This window comes from Pempheris klunzingeri, chromosome 7 (genome assembly GCF_042242105.1).
Source record: "Pempheris klunzingeri isolate RE-2024b chromosome 7, fPemKlu1.hap1, whole genome shotgun sequence".
Taxonomy (NCBI): Eukaryota; Metazoa; Chordata; class Actinopteri; order Acropomatiformes; family Pempheridae; genus Pempheris; species Pempheris klunzingeri.
In genome coordinates, this window is record NC_092018.1 from 811527 (window position 1) to 832086 (window position 20560).

Below are 20560 nucleotides of genomic sequence, written 5' to 3' on the forward strand. Positions count from 1 at the left end.
TTGCATCTGCTCTGACCAGATCCAGTCAGTGTAGCAGCATCACTCAGCCTCTTCCTCTTCCTGTCCTGTGTGTTTGGTGATGCTGCTGATGTTTTCCTCCTGGTTTCCACGGTGACCTCCTACCTTGATGGTCTCCAGTCCCGCGTCGATGATCACACACTGTTTGGGCGTCAAGGTTTTGGTTTCACCGCCGCCCTGCAGCGACCATCAGACACACACACACTCAGGATGAACTGATAACAACAGAGTCATGAGCAGCTTTAAATCCATCGATCCCTCATCTTCATCATCATCATCACCCTCATCATGTCAGAGCCCTGCACTGTGACAGCGGCTCCACAGTTTGCTCCCTACATCCAGATCTTTTCCAGTTTATCTCCACTGAATTCTCTGACTTTTCTATGAATAAATGTAAGATCACAAGCAAAAAAACAAAAACAACCTCAACCAACCAACCAGACACAGAAACTGCTGCTTTACTGATACTATACTATAGTATAGATACTATACTATAGTATAGTATCTATACTAGTATAGTATCTATACTATAAATGAAGCTTTCTTTTTTTGGAATAAGATTTTCCAGGACTTTTCCTGGTTGTTAAGTCTCTTAGTCTCTAACTTTCTCTAACTTGGTGAAAATATTAGAGTCCTGATGAGTTACCTTCAGATTTGAAAGTCCTTTAGCCGCTGTGAGGAGCTGGGCGCCCTGCAGAGAGGAGGAGGAGGAGGAGGAGGAAGAGGAGGAGGAAGAGGAGGAGGAGGAGGAGGAGGAGGAGGAGGAAGAGGTGGTTAAGGAGGGAGACATCATGGGATATTTTCATATTCATCATAATTCTCTGAAGAAAAGTCAAAATGTGATTCGACTCAGGAAACTCAGGAACTCAGGAAATGGGACCATCTGAGGAGCACCTGAACGCAGCACGAGGTCCTTCCAACATTTTGATAAAAAGGAAACAAAACTGCTGAAACTCCACCAGTAGGTGGCGTCAGAGGAGAGCTGAGAGAGGTACCACACACACACACACACACACACACACACACACACACATACACTCACACAGACACAGACACACACACACACACACACACACACACACATACACTCACACAGACACACACACACACACACACACACACACACACACAGACACACACACACACACACACACACACACACACACACACACACATACACTCACACAGACACACACTCACACACACACACACACACACACACACACACACACACACACACACACACACACACACACTGACCAGGCTGTCGTTGCTCTGAGGCAGGACGACGGTCTTCTCCAGGCTGCTCAGGACAATCTTCCACAGATCCTTCAGGATCCTCTTCAGCACCGTCTTGTCACAGATGTCAGCGAACACACTGAGACTGAAACACACACACACACACACACATTATGTGATGCTCCCCAACAAAGAAAACAAGCACAGAAAACAGTAGAATCTGTGAAGGAGTGTCTGATACGTGTGTGTGTGTGTGTGTGTGTGTGTGTGTGTGTGTGTGTGTGTGTGTGTGTGTGTGTGTGTGTGTGTGTGTGTGTGTGTGTGTGTGTGTGTGTAGTTACAGTTGTGGCAACATTAACTGTTCAAACTCTTTCTGTGAATGAAAAACCTTCCAGAAATGTTGTGAACTGAGTGAAAACCCCTGAAACACTGAGATGTTTGCTGACAGTCGTCCTGGATCCTCCAGTGTTTCCTGGATCCTCCAGTGTTTCCTGGATCCTCCAGTGTTTCCTGGACCATTAACCAGCTCAGTGATGCAGACTTGTGACTTACAGCTACCGTGTCTGGTATTAATCCCTTTTTACTGCGGCATGTGAACGCATCGTAGCATCACTTTAGAAACGAGACCTTCTAACAGCCTGAGGACCGGTTTATGTGAACCTCCTGTCGGCCCCCCAGCAGTGAGCAACACCAGCTAACGTCAGCCAGAGGTCAGAGACCAGGCTTGGACTTACTTCCCATCCAGGAACTCCATGAGGGGCCTGAGAATGGCTTCGGCGTCCACCTCAGCAGTGCTGTGGTTGGGGGGGCCTTTGATCTGGTAGAGGATCTCAGCCATCTGACGCACACAGCCGTTAATACGAGTCTGGAAACTGGAGGGGGAGGACAGAGAGGAGCACTTCAGCAAGGCCGGGGGGGGGGGACGTTCCTCAGACATGTGTGTGTGTGTGTGTGTGTGTGTGTGCTACCTCTTGGCGAATATGGTGCTGAAGTTGTCCAGGACGGTGCTGAGCTTCACCTGCAGCTCGTTCAGGATGTCGGCAGCTTCTGAATCCAGCTACGACACACACACACACACACACACACACACAGCAGCAGAGAGGAGGAGGAAGGTGACGACTTCAGTCAGTCAGAACCAGAACCGTCCGGTCACATCTCACCTCAGCGCCTGTGTCCCTTTGTTCTGAGGCCCAGTCTAGCTCCTGAACATTCTCCATCACGTGTTGTGTGTGTTATTGGTCTTACACCTCACCTTCTCTCTCACTCTGTTAACAATCATCTACTGATTAGAGCCACAAACAGAGCTCAGCATCGCCCGCTGGTTTGATTCCCATTAGAGAACACTGAGCCAAAATAAGAAAGTGTCATTCCAGTATTTTTCTAAACCTGTTCCCTGTTCCCACACCGTCTAAATGACCTCCCAGAACACGATCTGAAATACTGCTGTAAAAGGTTTATTTGGATCCAAACTAAAACACCAAAGTCACACAAACTCCTGTGTCCTGTTCTCTAAAATCCCTGTTTTAGTGAATGTAGTCTGGTGTGTGTGCTGTTTGTGGTTAAACCAAAAGGATCTTCCAGGTCTCTCTCTGTAGGGATCCTTTCCATGATGCTGTCACACACTTAGAATAACACTCTGAGCCTGTCAGTGGATCAAACAAGGTCTTTTAGTGGACCTACTGTGATCAGGTGCAGTTGTAGGACTGGTGGGATTTATCCATCATAAACTGGTGCATGGAAACATGTCTTGATAACTGAGGTCTGAGGTGTGTAAAGGGAGTGTGTGTGTGAGATTACCACTGAATGACTGATCTGCTCTTGCAGCTACAACATGACTGCACTTTAGGAGGTTACAGTCCAACTTCACAGCTGCACCTGAAGTAATGAGACGTCAGGTACTGTGTTGTTCTTTTGTCAGATCTGTTTCTCTACTGAAAACTCTCCAACGGTCCCACATTCAGAACTGTGCTCACAGTTTGCAGCAAAATGATGATGTGAGCTCACAGATTTGGATGGTGGCTGCAAAGGTAAACGCTGAGCTGTAGGTGTGTAGACGGGATGAGTGAAAGTGTGTAACACCAGAGTCAGTGTTTGAGACGCTGTGACTGCAGTTAGTGTGTGAGTCAGAAACACTCGTGATTTACAGTACAGGAATATTTAGTGTGTGTGTGTGTGTGTGTGGTGATGCTGCTGGATGACGAGTGCCTACAGATCAGGAAACAGGAAAGAGTAGCTGACTAAAATGCAGATCCCAAAGATCGTGGTTGAACACGACGTCAGCTGACAGGAGTTTGAAACGGGAGAAACAGATGACGGGTTCATTCATGTCTCTTCAAAGTCATTCAACAGCGGCTGAAAAGAGCGCTTCAAGCTATAAAGACACCGATTCCCAAAGCTCAAGGTCGTCAGAAATATACCACAAAAGGCTGAAATAAAGACCCTCAACTCATGTGACAGCAGGAGGCCGTCCCCCCCCCAGTAGGCAGACTGTGGTGAACATAATAACATATTAAACCTGCTGCGGAGCTCAGAGAGGCTGATGCTCAGACAAAGAAAAAGGAGGAAGCTGTTAAAGACGTGATCTAAAATTAGCTGACTTTGAGACTTTTTTCCTCTGTAGACGTCTTCAGTACCCAAAAGTTAAACTGAAGTCATGTTCTAGTGAGATCTGATGTGCTGACAAAGGACAGAATATGTGCATTACCTGCAGCAGCTCTGCTGAGTTTGGCCACAATACGATATTAAGTCACAGAGAAGCTGCAGTTAAGTTTCATGGGATGTTAAGTAGCATGTTGCTGTGCTATCTGAGCCATCCTGACATCTGTTGCTCAAGGAGAGCTTGTTTACCAGGGTTCAGTTCATGAAATGTTACACACTTGTTACACACGTACGGTACGATACGGTACGGTACGGTACGGTACGGTACGGTACGGTACGGTACGATACGGTACGGTACGGTACGATACGATACGATACCGTACCATACCATACCATACCATACCATACGGTACCATACGATACGTTATGAGAAGTGATACCCAAAAACAAACAGTTATTCGGGGTCATCTAATATGACATGTGGCAAATTTGGTGAAGAGTTGATGAAATTTGTGCCAAAACCAAAAAACGTGTTGACCAAAAAGTCCGAGATGGTAGAAAAGTTTGGAGCCAGTTGCATGAACTTAAAACTAGTCCTGGTCTTAAGGTCTGCTGGATCCTGACTTAGTTCCGTTCTGAATGTATTAATTTAACTGATCAGTAGTAGTGAGCGACAGCCGCCATATTTACTCTCCTCTGAAGTGTCTTATTTGACCCATAATGCACTGCACATCGTGCCGCTACTCTGGCCTGTTTGGCAGCCTGCTAACATACCGCCACTCATTAGTATGAGTGTGCAGCACGTGTTAAACCTGCTGCACCATGAGGCGTCTCTGGGCCGCCGAGGACTGTGGAAGTGTGTTATTGGATAGAGGACGTCGGGCAAACTGCCACAACATATAATTGGACTAAAACAGGCCGTGACTTTCAAACAACACTGTTTTACTATCTTGGAATCTAATTGGGAAATGTTGCAGTGAGTGAAGTGAAAGGTTGGACCGTCCACTCCGCCCCGTCCCACCAGCCCCGCTCTGAATCCAAAGTGTTTATGTGAACCGCAGAGCGTCGGGCGGTGACGGACATCTTTACAGGCACAGGACTGTGAGACGTGTCCTTGAGAGATAAATGAAATCAGGGGCCAGACTCCCCTCTGATGTCAGACAGGAGGGATGATGGGCTGTCAGAACAACGGGCGTCTGGCTGCTGCTTTGATGTGGAAGCTAAGCTAACGCCTGCTAAAGCACATTGTCAAATATCTGAGCACCATAAGCAGTAATGTGTGAATACATCAGTATCAGAGCTGTCGGCTTTAGCTAGGCTAGCAGTTTCCCCCTGCTTCCAGTGTTTGTGCTAAGCTACGCTAAACATGTTACAGATGCAGCTAAGACTACCACCAAGCATAAATAATACTAAAACACATTATGCAAAGTGAGTTATTCATTAAATAGTCTGTTCCAGGAGGAATCTCTTCCAGCTGTCTGGCCTCTAACATTCTGCACAATCCCATCTTTACCTTCAATAGTCTTTAGAACTGAGTTTCTCCTACATTAAAAACTACCAGCCTGCAAAGTCTCATATTCATGTGGTGTAAAGAACAAAGGGACACACACACACACACACACACACACACACACACACACACACACACACACACACACACACACACACTCCTCTCTAGCATCCAGCCTGAAATTAGACGTGTCCTTTGCAGGCAATAAGTGTTTGTCCGACTCTCTTATCTCCCTCTAACACCCACCTGTACCTTCTTTGTAGCAGCTGTGGCTTCAGTCTTCCCGCACAGACAGAAAGGAAGAAATGAGAAAAGACACAGAAGTAAAAAGTAAGAGGAAAAGTCCCACAATCCTGAGCAGGATATTGATTAAAAGAGACTAGAAGTACACAGACACAGGGCGGTGCATCACACAGCACATAGAAACAGTGGAGGCTCCGTGTCATATTGTCTGGTGGGTTGGGTGATGGTGAGTGGGTGATTTTAATAAAAGCTTTTCTGTTTACGGCCTTCGCTTTATTGAGATGCTCCGAGACAAAGGGGTCACCTGACATCACCTGTGGAAGTGTTTCAACAAACAGGAGTTATGTGGAGTCTCTCGCAGTGACCGATCAGACACTTCACTAATGGAGACAGATGTTTGTGCCACACTCACATCGAGGCAGCGCTGCTTTATGGCCCCATAAGCCTTGTGATATATGAGCTTTTACCAGCACACACAGTCCACGTTAGCTCTGCTGGGAGCTCACTGTGAGTCTGGACCAGCAGCCCACTGACGGTGTGTGAATAACGCTGCTTTGTAGTCGCCGTCATTTCTGTGCATTTGAAGCTTTTCGTGCCATTTAGTTTCTACTGAGGGACTCAGATGATGTCCCACAGAGCAAAGAGGTCGTGATGGATCCACGGGTCATAAATGAAGTTGTGTTACATCTGTGAAATAAGCTATGTCAGTTAAAATCAGTCAGTGGTGGCGTTTGTTCCCCCCCAGGACACCAGAGTGTGAAAACAAACCTGGACATAAGTTATTTCACGTACATAACTTCATCTCTGTATCTAACGTCCCAACCCATCATCATCATCATCCTCAACCTAACTAGATATTTTGTGTCCAACTCCACAGAAACTTTGACGTCAACGTGAAACATTTCTAAACTTTAAATAACACATCATTGCATGTTTCTAATTTCCAACTGAGCTGTTTTTGTTGAAGCAAACAGCTGGAAATGTGAATAAATGACCTTAAAAAGCTCATGAGATCAGGTTTAAGGTGACAACAGAACCAGATGCACATGATGACAGTCTCTGGGGGACCTTAAACAGCCTCCTCAGGTGGATCCCATTAAACACTGATTCTACTTATCATTAGTACATCAGGTGAACTGTGAGCGGGGGGGGGGGTCTACTGAATGGTTGTACTTCAGAGGGAAAAGCTCTATAATGGAAACAAAGGGACACTTCTGTGACAAACCTTGTTCACTTCCTCCTTCGACTGGTGAGAAATAAGGAAAAACAAATAAAACATGAGACAGCTGTCAAGTGTTTCAATACAAACTGCTCCAGGGGAAAACTTTTACTGTGAAAGAGTTTAAATCAAATCTCAGAAAAACAGAAAGAAAACAAAATGACTGAGCTTAAAGAAAACAACTTCATCTGGGAGAAAATTGAATTAAACGGAGGGCGAATCAAGTCTTTTAGCAAATGGGATTCGATTCCTTGAACTGGATTCTGGGAAAAGTCTGAGTCGGGGGGGGGGGGCGGCGGAAAGGAAGCACAGGTGATCACACAGGGAGGGAAAACCTGCAGTTCCATCTAATCTTCATTTGTATGAATGCTGATCTCATATGTGAATAAAGATTTGTAGGCGTTCCTGCAGAAACAGCACGTGTACGGAGCCAAAGTGACGATCAGGCCTTCAGTCAGGCTTCAGTACAGACGACCCCCACAGGGACGTCTTAGAGGAGCTGTTTAACAAACCCAACCTCAGTCAGGATGTCTGTCTCTGCTCATTCACCCACCTGTTTGCTCTTATTGTCCTCCTTGGGGTGGAGAAAAGAAAGCACATGTTTAAGAAGAGAGTCAACAGGGCTGATCTTCACACAGATCTGACTCTACTGTAATCAGGGGAAGCTGAACCAGATCAGAGGTTCAGTCTGGGAGCAGCTAGAGCAGAGTGACCACACACCAACCCACCTGCTTCTCTTTGTCTGTCTTCTCAGCCTGCCAGGACACAAACATGTGAGTTAGAGAAGCTCCAGAAGCAGGAAGCAGCAACAGGTTGACACACAGCGACCCCTCCCTGCCCCCCCCCCACACAGCTGAGACCCTCACAGGTCCCACTGTGGGGGGGTTTACACCTCCGGTCAGACGTCATCAGACCAGACGTGTGATTTCAACCACTCTGAGCGCGTTAGGATCATCGACAGCAGGCAGCCGACCCCCCCGAGACCTCAGCGCACTTTAGAGTCTCCAACCACCAAAATCATTTCCCCCTACTAGCTACTTTTTCAGGCCACATGGGGGCAACAGGATCATCTGGAGTTATTCCAGGGTGCAATACTCTGTTCTGATTGGTCACTTAAAGCAGTCTGTTATTTAAGTCTGCATTCAACCACACATACAGAAACACACACACACACACACACACTCACAAAAACACACACACACACACACACACACACACACACAGAAACACACACACACACACACACACACACAAACACACAGAAAAACACACACACACACACACACACACACAGAAACACACATCTCCAAATGCTTAGAACATGATTAGCTTTCACACACACACGAGCTGTAAACACACCTTTTCCTTCTTGGACTCAGACTAGAAAGACGTGAAAAAGAAAGAAAAGAAAAAGACGTAAATGTTAAAAAAATGAAAAGGAGCACAGCAGTGATCACTGAGGGGGGGGGGGGGCAGGGGGGGGGGGGGGGGGGGGGGGGCTCACCTTTTCCTTATCGAGCTTCAGACCAAGAAAAGAATGAAAGAAACACATGTTAAAGGAAAAAGACAGAAAGAACAAACAGAAGACGAGACGATGAGTGGATGGTTCCTGCTCACACACCAAACACTGAATGATGAGCAGGAAACAACATGGATGTAGTGACAGAGTGCTCGTAGGTCAAACTCTTCACGTATGAAGCCAAAAGTCAGAGTCAGTTAGTTAGTTTTAACCAACATACATAATGTAACTTCACGTCTAAAACCCAAACCATCATCTTTTAGGTTTGGTGCCTAAAACTAATGAATCATGTTTCTCAGTGAGCTTTATTTTGAAAGTCTAACCATAATTGCTATCTGGAGAACGTTTTGATGCTGAGACGAGGCGAATGATGTTAACTGACACGCGAAAAGCTTGAACTACGTCCACGTGACAAACGAAACGTCCTCAAAAAGGGGAGGGGTTCAGTCAGCTCTGATAGGACGGGACAGATGAGATGAGACAGTGATGGAAATGTTGGAGGAGCTTCTGATAAACACAGCAAACCTTCTCCTGCTCCTCCTCACTGTCATCGTAGCCTGACGACTGCTCCTACGGGAGGACAGACGGCTTTCAGCACATCATCCACACAAAGTGAAGCTAACGACGGAGCTCTGATTTCTTCAGAGGAGAATTAAAGCCTACTTGTGTACCATTCATCATACACTCTTCCAGGCACATCCCTTTGCTGCCTCCTTGTTTTAAACAGAGGAGACGCTGCCGTGCGCTCTGAAACAGCTGCGAGAGCTCGGCTCTTAGTACTGAAAGTTAAAAATATCTCAGCTCTTTGTTCCCCTCTTCAACCAGATTTTCAATCTTCTCAGAGTAATAGAAGCTGCCATGTAGCATCCAGCACTCCCCTGAAGCCTCTTTCTAGTGCTGCTATCTGAAAAAAGACACGTCTGGTGGAAACAGACGTTTCATGTTACAGCAAGTTGTTAATCCGAGTCTTCACGAGGAGACAAATGCTGGAGTTTTTCCACCAGAAGACCGGGAGTGCCAATACAACACCCATGGTCCCCCCCCCCCCTCCGTCACACCCTCCAACAGTCTGCACAAACTCAGTGATTAAAGCTGCGAGAGGCCGTCGCTTTAAAGAACACCTCATGTCCTATCAGTGCAAAACACAAAGTGACACAGAAACATCCCTCTGCAGGCCGTTTTCTTCAGGAAGTTTAATTAACCTCACTTGGATTTAGAAACGGAGTCACAGATCATCTGAGGTGGTAAACATGTGTTTTCACTGGTGACAGTAGGGATCGGTAGAAACAACACTACTAACAAACAGCACCTGCTCTTCTCCTCAGTACTTTATTATTCTACTGAGAACATACAGAGCCTCAGGTGAGTCTAGTTCACAAACACAGCACGACACAGGAAACACAAAGGACAGATCTGGTAAACTGTCTCTGGACCAGACAAACCCACCTGCCTCTCCTTCTCTTTGTTGTCAACCTACAGGCAAAGTCAGGACGGGACAGGAGAAGACGGGACAGGAGAAGATGGGACAGGAGAAGACGGGACAGGAGAGGAGAAGATGGGACAGGAGAGGAGAAGACGGGACAGGAGAAGATGGGACAGGAGAGGAGAAGATGGGACAGGAGAAGATGGGACAGGAGAAGATTGGACAGGAGAGGAGAAGAGAAGAGAGGAGAAGAGAAGAGAGGAGAGGAGAAGACGGGACAGGAGAAGATGGGACAGGACAGGAGAAGATGGAACAGGAGAAGATGGGACAGGAGAAGATTGGACAGGAGAAGATGGGACAGGAGAAGATGGGACAGGACAGGAGAAGACGGGACAGGAGAAGAGAAGATGGGACAGGAGAGGAGAAGATGGGACAGGAGAAGATGGGACAGGAGAGGAGAAGAGAAGAGAGGAGAAGAGAAGACGGGACAGGAGAAGATGGAACAGGACAGGAGAAGATGGGACAGGAGAGGAGAAGATGGGACAGGAGAGGAGAAGAGAAGAGAAGAGAGGAGAAGAGAAGAGAGGAGAAGAGAAGAGAGGAGAGGAGAAGACGGGACAGGAGAAGATGGAACAGGACAGGAGAAGATGGAACAGGAGAAGATGTAACAGGACAGGAGAAGATGGAACAGGACAGGAGAAGATGGAACAGCGTTATCGATGAGGAAAAACAATCATGTGATGCAGCTCCGGTGTTTCAGCAGACTTAACCAAAGCTGAAGCTCACAGACCAAAAGTCACCCTGACGTCAGTGAGTTTCCTCACAGGAACCTGGTTTTCTCCAGTGACCACATGAAGCGGCCCGTTACCGTCGGCAGGTGTGTGTGTCGGTACAGAGGAAGGTTAATCAGGCTCCTCTGCTGTGACGCAGTAGAAAGAGTTTCACTGGGGGGAACGATTCAGTGCTCATGTGGGCACCTGAGTGTTAAGATAGATCTGAAAAGCAGTGAACTAGTCCTTTAAGGCCCCCCCTGTCTCCACTATAAACATCTGCTGAGATCACAGTAACTTCAGCCATTAACCAGCACAGCTTACACTCTGCTGCTCTTCATCTCCCTCCTCCCCCTCCTCCTCCCCCCCCCACCCCCCCGCAGTCAGCTGACAACTGAGCCGTTTCATGAGGCCGTTTAGTGGAGGCTAAATACAACATTTTTATACACCATCAAACTCAATCCTGTGGCAGCCCACTGTCTGGTCTATTAAGCTCTCAGCGGAGGAAGAGGAGGAAGAGGAGGAAGAGGAGGTGCTTTGATCTCCATCAGTTAATGTTCCTCCAAAATAAGACGAGCAGAGCTTCATGAGACCTCCAGCCTGGTTTTATCTTATTCACTGATCTTATTGTATTTATTTATTATTACTATTAACATTATGACATCGTTTTATTTGTCTTTTTAAACTATTTTATCTTGTTCTCAGTCTAGTTTTACTTATTTAACCTTTTCTAACGCGATGAATCAAAGTAAAGATAAAATATGTTGATGTAAACTCGAACAATGACAAATAAATGATAAATAATGACTAAAAAGTGTCATCGTCATCTCAACAAGCGACCTCTGACTGTTCAGATCATATGAGAGCTCAGGAAGAGGACAGTCTCTGGGGGGGTTCTTACCTCAGATCCTTCTGAGTCTGAGCAGCCAGACTGTCGGCGGAGAGGACGGAACGAGAGAAGAAGGTGAAATGAGAGAAAAATAATGAGGAGAAAAGAGTGAAGGACATTTAAGCTCAAACTTTAAATCCCTCTGCAGTTTAAACCACGTCCCCCCGAACAAACAGCCGTTACTTTAAGACCCTGGGACAAAGTCCATTAGCAGGAAGTACAGTTTGGTTGGCTGGTCTACCCACCATGTCGTCCTCCCCTTCGTGGTCAGCGACGGCCTGCCGGAGACGGTGCGGACATAAAGAACATCGGTTACACAGAGAAACACAAACAAAGAACGACGGCAGGTCCTCTGAGGACACCGAAGGGTTCGGCCTCGTGCTGAAGGCGACTACGACAACGAACTGAACCAGACGCTCACTTATGACCAAGATAAAACTGTGAGTCACAGACACCTGAAGCATGTGACCCACCGTCACACCTGCACACTCTACCGGACAGATTCCACCTCCACAATAAGAGCCTCTGGGCTGTCTCCTGTTTACTACCACAACGGTCTGTGACCACGACACATGTGTAAGGGATAATATAAGGGATAATTTAAGGGATAATATAAGGGATAATGTAAGGGATAATATAAGGGATAATGTAAGGGATAATTTAAGGGATAATATAAGGGACAATTTAAGGGATAATGTAAGGGATAATATAAGGGATAATGTAAGGGGATAATTTAAGGGATAATATAAGGGATAATTTAAGGGATAATGTAAGGGATAATTTAAGGGGATAATTTAAGGGATAATGTAAGGGATAATTTAAGGGGATAATTTAAGGGATAATATAAGGGATATTGTAAGGGATAATGTAAGGGATAATGTAAGGGATAATTTAAGGGATAATATAAGGGATAATTTAAGGGACAATGTAAGGGATAATTTAAGGGATAATTTAAGGGATAATGTTAGTAGAGTTGTGGGTCTCCCTGGTCGGACTTGGCACCAGTCAAAGTCACATGACTGAAGGGTCTGACTGTCAAACAGGTGCTGACGGAACGTTAAAAGGCCGTCGGGCTGATTCAGACCTGATGAACACGATCAGACCCATTGATTGGTGATCAAGCAGCAGATCAAAGGGTGCGGTGATCAGCTGATGACTGGTTTGGCTAGAGACAGGGAGAGCACAGGTGGACGGGTCACCTGAGAGGTAAACCGACACACGGACCCACCTCCTCATCAGCGTCCTCAGGTTCCTCCTCGTTCTCAAGCTTTGGGAGAGAAGACACATCGTTTCACAGAAGTGATATCAGGAGGGGAAGAAGACTGGGAGGACTGGGAGGCCTGGGAGGACTGGGAGGACTGGGAGGACTGGGAGGACTGGGAGGCCTGGGAGGCCTGGGAGGACTGGGAGGACTGGGAGGACTGGGAGTCTAGACTGGAGGAGAGCTCTCATCTCTGAGGTCATGATGGAATTAATGGGATCAACACACTGCTGGGTACAGAGAGGCTGGAGCTGGGAGGAGGGTCGTTCAGTTTGGTTTGGGGGTGTTTGTGTCCCAGGAGCAACAAGAGGGAGGAGAGAGAGGAGAGAGAGGAGAGGGAGGAGAGAGAGGAGAGAGAGGAGAGAGAGGAGAGAGAGGAGAGGGAGGAGAGAGAGGAGAGAGAGGAGAGAGAAGAGGGAGAGGAGAGAGAGGAGAAAGAGGAAAGGGAGGAGAGAGAGGAGAGAGAGGAGAGGGAGGAAAGGGAGGAGAGGGAGGAGAGGGAGGAGAAAGAGGAAAGGGAGGAGAGGGAGGAGAGAGAGGAGAGGGAGGAAAGGGAGGAGAGAGAGGAGAGAGAGGAGAGAGAGGAGAGAGAAGAGGGAGAGGAGAGAGAGGAGAGAGAAGAGGGAGAGGAGAGAGAGGAGAGAGAGGAGAGAGAAGAGGGAGAGGAGAGAGAGGAGAAAGAGGAAAGGGAGGAGAGGGAGGAGAGGGAGGAGAAAGAGGAAAGGGAGGAGAGGGAGGAGAGAGAGGAGAGGGAGGAAAGGGAGGAGAGAGAGGAGAGAGAGGAGAGAGAGGAGAGAGAAGAGGGAGAGGAGAGAGAGGAGAGAGAGGAGAGAGAAGAGGGAGAGGAGAGAGAGGAGAAAGAGGAAAGGGAGGAGAGAGAGGAGAGAGAGGAGAGGGAGGAAAGGGAGGAGAGAGAGGAGAGAGAGGAGAGGGAGGAAAGGGAGGAGAGAGAGGAGAGAGAGGAGAGAGAGGAGAGAGAAGAGGGAGAGGAGAGAGAGGAGAAAGAGGAAAGGGAGGAGAGAGAGGAGAGAGAGGAGAGGGAGGAAAGGGAGGAGAGAGAGGAGAGAGAGGAGAGAGAGGAGAGAGAGGAAAGGGAGGAGAGAGAGGAGAGAGAGGAGAGGGAGGAGAGAGAAGAGGGAGAGGAGAGAGAGGAGAAAGAGGAAAGGGAGGAGAGAGAGGAGAGAGAGGAGAGGGAGGAAAGGGAGGAGAGAGAGGAGAGAGAGGAGAGAGAGGAGAGGGAGGAAAGGGAGGAGAGAGAGGAGAGAGAGGAGAGAGAGGAGAGAGAGGAAAGGGAGGAGAGAGAGGAGAGAGAGGAGAGAGAGGAGGGAGAGGAGAGAGAGGAGGGAGAGGAAGGAGAGAGAGGAGGGAGAGGAGGGAGAGGAGAGAGAGGAGGGAGAGGAGAGGGAGGAGAGGGAGGAGAGGGAGGAAAGGGAGGAGAGAGAGGAGAGAGAGGAGAGAGAGGAGGGAGAGGAAGGAGAGAGAGGAGGGAGAGGAGGGAGAGGAGAGAGAGGAGAGAGAGGAGGGAGAGGAGAGAGAGGAGAGAGAGGAGAGGGAGGAGAGAGAGGAGAGAGAGGAGGGAGAGGAAGGAGAGAGAGGAGGGAGAGGAGGGAGAGGAGAGAGAGGAGAGAGAGGAGAGAGAGGAGAGGGAGGAGAGAGAGGAGAGGGAGGAGAGAGAGGAGAGGGAGGAGAGGGAGGAGAGGGAGGAGAGAGAGGAGAGGGAGGAGAGGGAGGAACATACCGTCTCCTCCTCAGCAGTCAGCTGCAGGGACAAAGACACACACACACTTTCACCTGCTGCACCAACTAAAACAACATATTCTATTATTACACAGCTTCTCTGTTATTACTGTTCCAGAAACACTTCAGCGAGGTTACTTTACATTCAGGCAGGACAGAACAGTCAAGTGAATGTCTGTAAAAAGTGTTGGAACTGGTCCAGTAGATCACCTCAGCCAGCAGCCACCAAACGGGCTGCAATGGCTGCAACGTGATCCTTTGGGACAACTGCACCTGATCACAGTAGGTCCACTAAAAGAGCTTGTTTGATCCACTGACAGGCTCAGAGTGTTATTCTAAGTGTGTGACAGCATCATGGAAAGGATCCCTACAGAGAGAGACCTGGAAGATCCTTTTGGTTTAACCACAAACAGCACACACACCAGACTACATTCACTAAAACAGGGATTTTACCACGTAGAACATGATGGTTTACTACTGACTCAGACAGTTAGTGTGTTTGTGTTTTTGTGTGTTGTGCAAATATTGTGTTGATCTGAATTGATCACTTAAAACACCAAAGTCACACAACAACACAAACTAACTGATGGAGGCAGCAGCTCCTGTGTCCTGTTCTCTAAAATCCCTGTTTTAGTGAATGTAGTCTGGTGTGTGTGCAGAGAGCGACATAACGGCTGTCTCTCTCTGTAGGGATCCTTTCCATGATCTATCTATCTATCTATCTATCTATCTATCTATCTATCTATCTATCTATCTATCTATCTATCTATCTATCTATCTATCTATCAGGCCGTTGCTGAAGATCCATACATACTACAGACTGTATTTGGACCATGGATCAAATCCATACAAAGCCCTTCTTTTCCTCTGTAAAGTGTTGTTCTTTTTTCAAAGACACAGAAAAAACACAGACACAGAAAAGAAAGTTTCCTGTCTGGATATAAAATCCGTCCTCCTGGCAGCGACCGATGAACCCAGATACATAGAAAACGGTTCCATTAGAGTAATCAGGTCACACCTGGAGGACGGCAGGCCGACCTGAATAGGTTTGTCTGTGGACTGGAACATACCAGCGCTAACGGGGGGGGGGCAGACAGAGGATGTGTGTGTGCAGGAGTCTGACTTTACTTCCATTTTCCACCTTCCTCTAAGATCTGCCTCCTTTCATTCAGTGGGAGAGAGAACCGACTCCTGAGGCCCCGACTAGACATGTTGGTGAGACCAGTGGGTCTAATGAGGCTGAGGCCAGTTCACACACTAACAGTCCACAACCAAAAACTGTTTGAACAGAGTGACTTTTTTGCTTCGAGTCAAATGAGCGACGCCTCCCTCCCCCCCCTCCCTCCCTCCCCTCCCCCCCCCCCCCTCCCACAGTTTGTCTTTAACATCACACTTTCTCCACAATCATCACAGCGTGGCTCAGAGACAGAGACAAGAAGGGGGCACGTCAGGGTGAACGAGACCAGGTGAGCTTCATCTGCTCCCACGTCAGCCAGGACAGCCTCCCACACGGGGGGGGGGGGCGTCCAAATACTTAGACTGGGGAAAGTCACCTTAAGACATCTGGTTAGAAAACATTAAACGCCACAAAGACCAAGAACATGTTCACCGATTGTAGCAGGAAGTCACCCCACTCTTCCCACACGTCCCACCAGGAGGAGACTACATATAATATCTGGCCTCAGGACCCCCCAGGAGGAGCTGCTCAGGAGAAGGACGTCTGGAGTGCTTGACCTGTTGCCACCGCGACCCGATAATAACAGATAATGGATGGATGGATGGATGGAAGATAACTTAAAGTGGTGGGGAGGCTTAGTGTCGTGTCTTAGAGGTACAGCAGGTCTGAAGTCATCAGACTGGTTCAGAGCAGGTGAGCTGTGCAGAACAAGTTACCATGGCGACATATGACCCCAGGGTTACACCTGCAGTTACCTCGCTAACACCGAATCCTGCTCTGTAGCGCAGGTCTGCATCACCCTGACCCCCCCCCTCCCTCTGAGGTTACAGGACCCTCTGTTCCCTGTGTAACAACAGAGCTGCAGGTGGACCAGGTGTTCTGTTGGGTTGTTCTCATGTTGTTGGGATAATGAGAGAAAAAGCTGCTGTGGAGCTTCAGTCGTATTTCACACAGACTTCAAAACTAGTTTTCATTTCAGCGCTCTGACCGGCAGATGGCCGAAGTGTTTCAGGTGCGTCCACGTCCGCTAACGCTCACCTGTTTGGCTCCCATCGACTCGAACATCTTCTCCAACAGGACCCTCATCTGCTGGATGTTGTTCATCAGCACGCAGGGCTGCAGGAGGACGAGAAAAGAAGAAAGAAGTCAAAGAAAGCAGGCAGAGAGAGAACAACAGAGTTACAGCAGTGGGCAGCAGCAAGTGGAATATTAATCCTGTCTACAGAGAGCAGCAGCTCTCAGGAAGAGAGGAGAGAGGAGAGGAGAGGAGAGGAGAGGAGAGGAGAGGAGAGGAGAGGAGAGGAGAGGAGAGGAGGAGAGGAGAGGAGAGGAGGAGAGGAGGTCTGGAGGAAGAGTGGCGACGCAGCAGTACTCACTATCTTCTCCTTCTCACAGTAGGACGGGAAGCTCTTGGCCAGCAGGGCACAGTACTGCAGCAGCACTTTGGTGATGGTCTGTGGAGACAAGATAACACACACGGGACATGTTTGCTCTGGTTTCTGCTCCTGGGGGGTGACTGGGGGGTGACTGGGGGGTGACTGGGTTGCTCCGGTCAGGACTCTGCTGTCTGAGCATCAAATGTGGACCGAAAATGTGCGTCTGTCTTTAGCTAAAGAGCTGCAGGTGGTGAAGACGTCAAATCAAAGGTGTGTTTGTCTTCAGTCTGTCCAGTCTGAGTCTGAGTCTGTCTCATGTATTATTGTTCAGGCTCAGTCACGTGTCTCGTGGACAGCAGGTAGTGAGCCGGCGTCACGTGTTGCCTCCTCATACCTGTGTGAACTACACACATGTATGAGGGTGCAGCACCAGCAGGGGGCGACAACGACGGCAGCAAAGGACAAACGTAGAAACGACGAGTAGCTAAATGAGTCAAACGGGATCTTTACACAGGAGGCCGCTCTCCGTGTTTCACATAAGAGTAAAAGGTGTGAGGACAAACTGCCCCCCTGCAGGAGAACCGGGTGGTTCGGTCCTTATTTGAGCCTCAAATACCCAAAAATCTATTTTACAGCACGTTGTCGCAGACAGCCACTGTTATCTGAGGCTTTTCACACAAACATTCACCCTGAATGGTCCAAAAACTTCTGTGGAGAAGAACAGCGAGTGGATAACAACTGATCAATAACTGAAATGCAGGTTTAGAACCTCTGAACCTCTGAAGTATTTCAGAATGTTTGGTGAGGAAGGAGATGTGTGACGTGTGCTCGGCCTCGAAGACGCTCACAGGGTTTGTTCACAGTCAAATCTCTGCAGGCTGCTTCGAGTTAATCTGCTGGTCGACTGTGACGCCTCGCAGTGAAGGTTTCCCTTCTCTCTGCTGAGTCAGAGTCTTATTCCCATACATTAAACATGTGGCCTGACGGCCGCCTGCATCACTGAGCGCAGCTTCCTCCGTCGCCCCCTTTCTGCTGCTGTGTCTCTTATTGTCGCCTCACTACCCTCCAAGATGAGCTCCGACTGAGCCCGTCTGGAGGAAGGAAGGAGGAGAGGAGGAAGTGCTGGGTGAAAAGCAGAGAGAGATACTCAGAGAGAGGGTGAAAAGTAAAGGCAGATGTGATGGAAAATATCAGAAGACAAAGAAAAGACGAGATGGAGAGTCCACAGAGGAGCGAGTCGGCAGGAGGAGAGGAGGAGGTAGAGAGATGAACATGAGAAGGGAGGAGGGGACGGAGAGACGGAGTGATGGCTTACATTAGCCATTCTTTATCTAATGAGTCCCATATTGATCGAGCCATCACACACACACACACACACAAAGGTTTGTTAGATTTAATGATCCCGCTGCCTCACATTCTATTTGAAGCAGAAATAAGAAATCAGATGTTCAGTAACAAACTCTGGATGGTTCACACTGATAATCCTGAACAGAGTCGGTAAAACTCTGGAGATCAACGTTATAAAACTCAAGAGCTCACCAACAACTGATGAAAAGGTTCTCATCTCAGAGTTTAGACAACCTGACAGCTTCCTCAGTTCATGTTCCAGAGTTTAGTTTGACCAGAGGACATTTAATTAGCTAAACTGAAAGACAAGCAAGTATTTGGCTCATTCAACCTGGACATGAGTGAGTGTAATATATAGATATATATGTATAAAATATGTCAGAAAATAGTTTTGAAGTGTCTTTAAAAATGCACTTGTTGCTAACAGGTGGACAAATGAGACCACAGAGGTCGTCAGGGACCTTAAACATCATCACGCAGGACTCTCTGATTCTATTGGAACCAGGACTTCCTGGTTTGCTCACAGAGAAACGTCCTCCTGCAGCTCTGTGTTCATGTGTTTATATACTAGAAACATACAGTGTATCTGACGATGATGATGATGATGATGATGATGATGATGATGATGATGATGATGATGATGCTGATGACCACCCCCCCCCCAGGAGCACACAGATCAGCCCCTTGTGTCTCACCTTGGCGAAGCGGCGGTTGTACTGAGCCACCACGGCGGGGTCTGGACAGTCCAGCTTCCTGATGATCTCGAAGCTCTGGTTGAGCTGAGTGAAGATGTCCACGACGGAGCTGGAGAACAGAGCGTGCTCCGACGTCTGCTGGAACTACAGAGGCAGGGGGGGGGGGGGGGGGGGGACAGGGTTAGACTACCGGTGCTCTTTTCTCTAATCAAAACAGCCACGCTCCTCTCGTCCCTCCCTACTCTGCTGCTCTGCTCTGTAATCACTCCACACATTTCAGGGCGCCATTACAGCCGTCATTCACTGGAAAAGTTGCTGGTCTGGGAAATAAAAATCGAACTGTCGCACTAATCATGTGTTAGGACAGACACGTCTGAGGGTCGGTACTTTGTGGCAGCTCAGAGAACAGAGCCACATATTTCCCCTGTTCCTGCTTCCTGTGGTCCGTCTCCCTTCCTCTTAGAGAGCAGCTGTACAGAGAGCCGATCCAGAGCCGGTTCTTTAAGGGCCAAAAGGGGCTGATGAATCCATCAATACCGTCTCTAATGGACTCCTCGTAAACGAGTGGTGCCTTCAGGCTCCTTAGGAGAGGAGGGAGGTAGAGAACATGTGCAGCAGAGCGTTGGGCTTTTAGCCTGAGTGTAACACTGCCTGGTTATCTAGCTGCTCTGAAGGTTTGTCTCTGGCTCTGACTCTCAGGCAGTCTGGCTGTCAGTCGTGTGTTAGCCACTTAAATGGAGTTTTTTCATTCAGATGATCTTTGAGCTCGTGTTTTGTGGTTATGGCCGATACTGGATCAGGATCAGTGATGGAGCATGACGGTCGGACTTAAAACTGATCCTGAGCTGATCCTCTTCTTCCTGGACAGAGTTACATGCTACACATGGTTTTACATCAATATATCAGTTTGTTGGTGGCTAAAACTCTGCTAGCTACCGTTAGCTGGATGTAGCTAACCTTAGATGTATTTGTTGAATCAAGATTTTAACGACACTTTATTCTGAAAATTCCTCTGAAAGCTGTTCAGTGAAGCAGAGAACGTTTGACTCCCCTGATATTCATCCCTGTCGGGCCCACAGAGCCTGGAGGACTAGTGTCTCACTAACCTTCACTAACTCCAGTGGGGATCAAATGATTTCATCGTGTGGCTCTTCAACACTTCTCTTCTCCACATGTTATTGGACTGAAAGGATCAAACTCTGATTGTGAAACGAGTCATTTCACAAGTTGTGACGCTCCAAAAAAAAGTATCCTCTGATGTACAGACGTCTCTTTTACAGTGTGAGTGTGCGGCGTCACGTGACGGGATCCTGGGATCTCTGCAGTAAAATCCCTCCTCAGAATATCCCTCACTGCTGTGAAGTGTTTTGGTGTCTGATGAGATGAAGCCTACGGGCCGTGAAGATGACGAGGATCGAGCTTCAGTGAAGCATCGCTGGTGTGAACACGGAGAAGCAGCTGGGCCCAATAAAAACACGTGGAGTTCCTCAAAAGGAGGATTTAGAAAGTGTTCGATCGATAGCAGCTCTGACCCTCGAG

At 48.0% G+C, this 20560-nt stretch overlaps 1 protein-coding gene across 1 annotated transcript in view; it reads right to left on the reverse strand.

The window, feature by feature from the left end:
- LOC139204431 (protein unc-13 homolog B) overlaps positions 1 to 20560 on the reverse strand; it is a 53218-nt gene that overhangs the window by 3592 nt on the left and 29066 nt on the right. Inside the window, exons 18-37 of the mRNA XM_070834455.1 lie at positions 19022 to 19165; positions 16980 to 17057; positions 16642 to 16719; positions 14428 to 14448; positions 12657 to 12695; positions 11674 to 11706; positions 11441 to 11470; positions 9793 to 9819; positions 8872 to 8916; positions 8332 to 8346; positions 8187 to 8207; positions 7556 to 7582; positions 7381 to 7401; positions 6834 to 6854; positions 5618 to 5644; positions 2226 to 2314; positions 1992 to 2129; positions 1279 to 1402; positions 665 to 709; positions 124 to 195 (exon numbers count right to left, since the gene is read on the reverse strand). Of these exons, the coding sequence (XP_070690556.1) occupies positions 124 to 195; positions 665 to 709; positions 1279 to 1402; positions 1992 to 2129; positions 2226 to 2314; positions 5618 to 5644; positions 6834 to 6854; positions 7381 to 7401; positions 7556 to 7582; positions 8187 to 8207; positions 8332 to 8346; positions 8872 to 8916; positions 9793 to 9819; positions 11441 to 11470; positions 11674 to 11706; positions 12657 to 12695; positions 14428 to 14448; positions 16642 to 16719; positions 16980 to 17057; positions 19022 to 19165 (1095 nt within the window). The remainder of the gene's footprint in view (positions 1 to 123; positions 196 to 664; positions 710 to 1278; positions 1403 to 1991; positions 2130 to 2225; positions 2315 to 5617; positions 5645 to 6833; positions 6855 to 7380; positions 7402 to 7555; positions 7583 to 8186; positions 8208 to 8331; positions 8347 to 8871; positions 8917 to 9792; positions 9820 to 11440; positions 11471 to 11673; positions 11707 to 12656; positions 12696 to 14427; positions 14449 to 16641; positions 16720 to 16979; positions 17058 to 19021; positions 19166 to 20560) is intronic.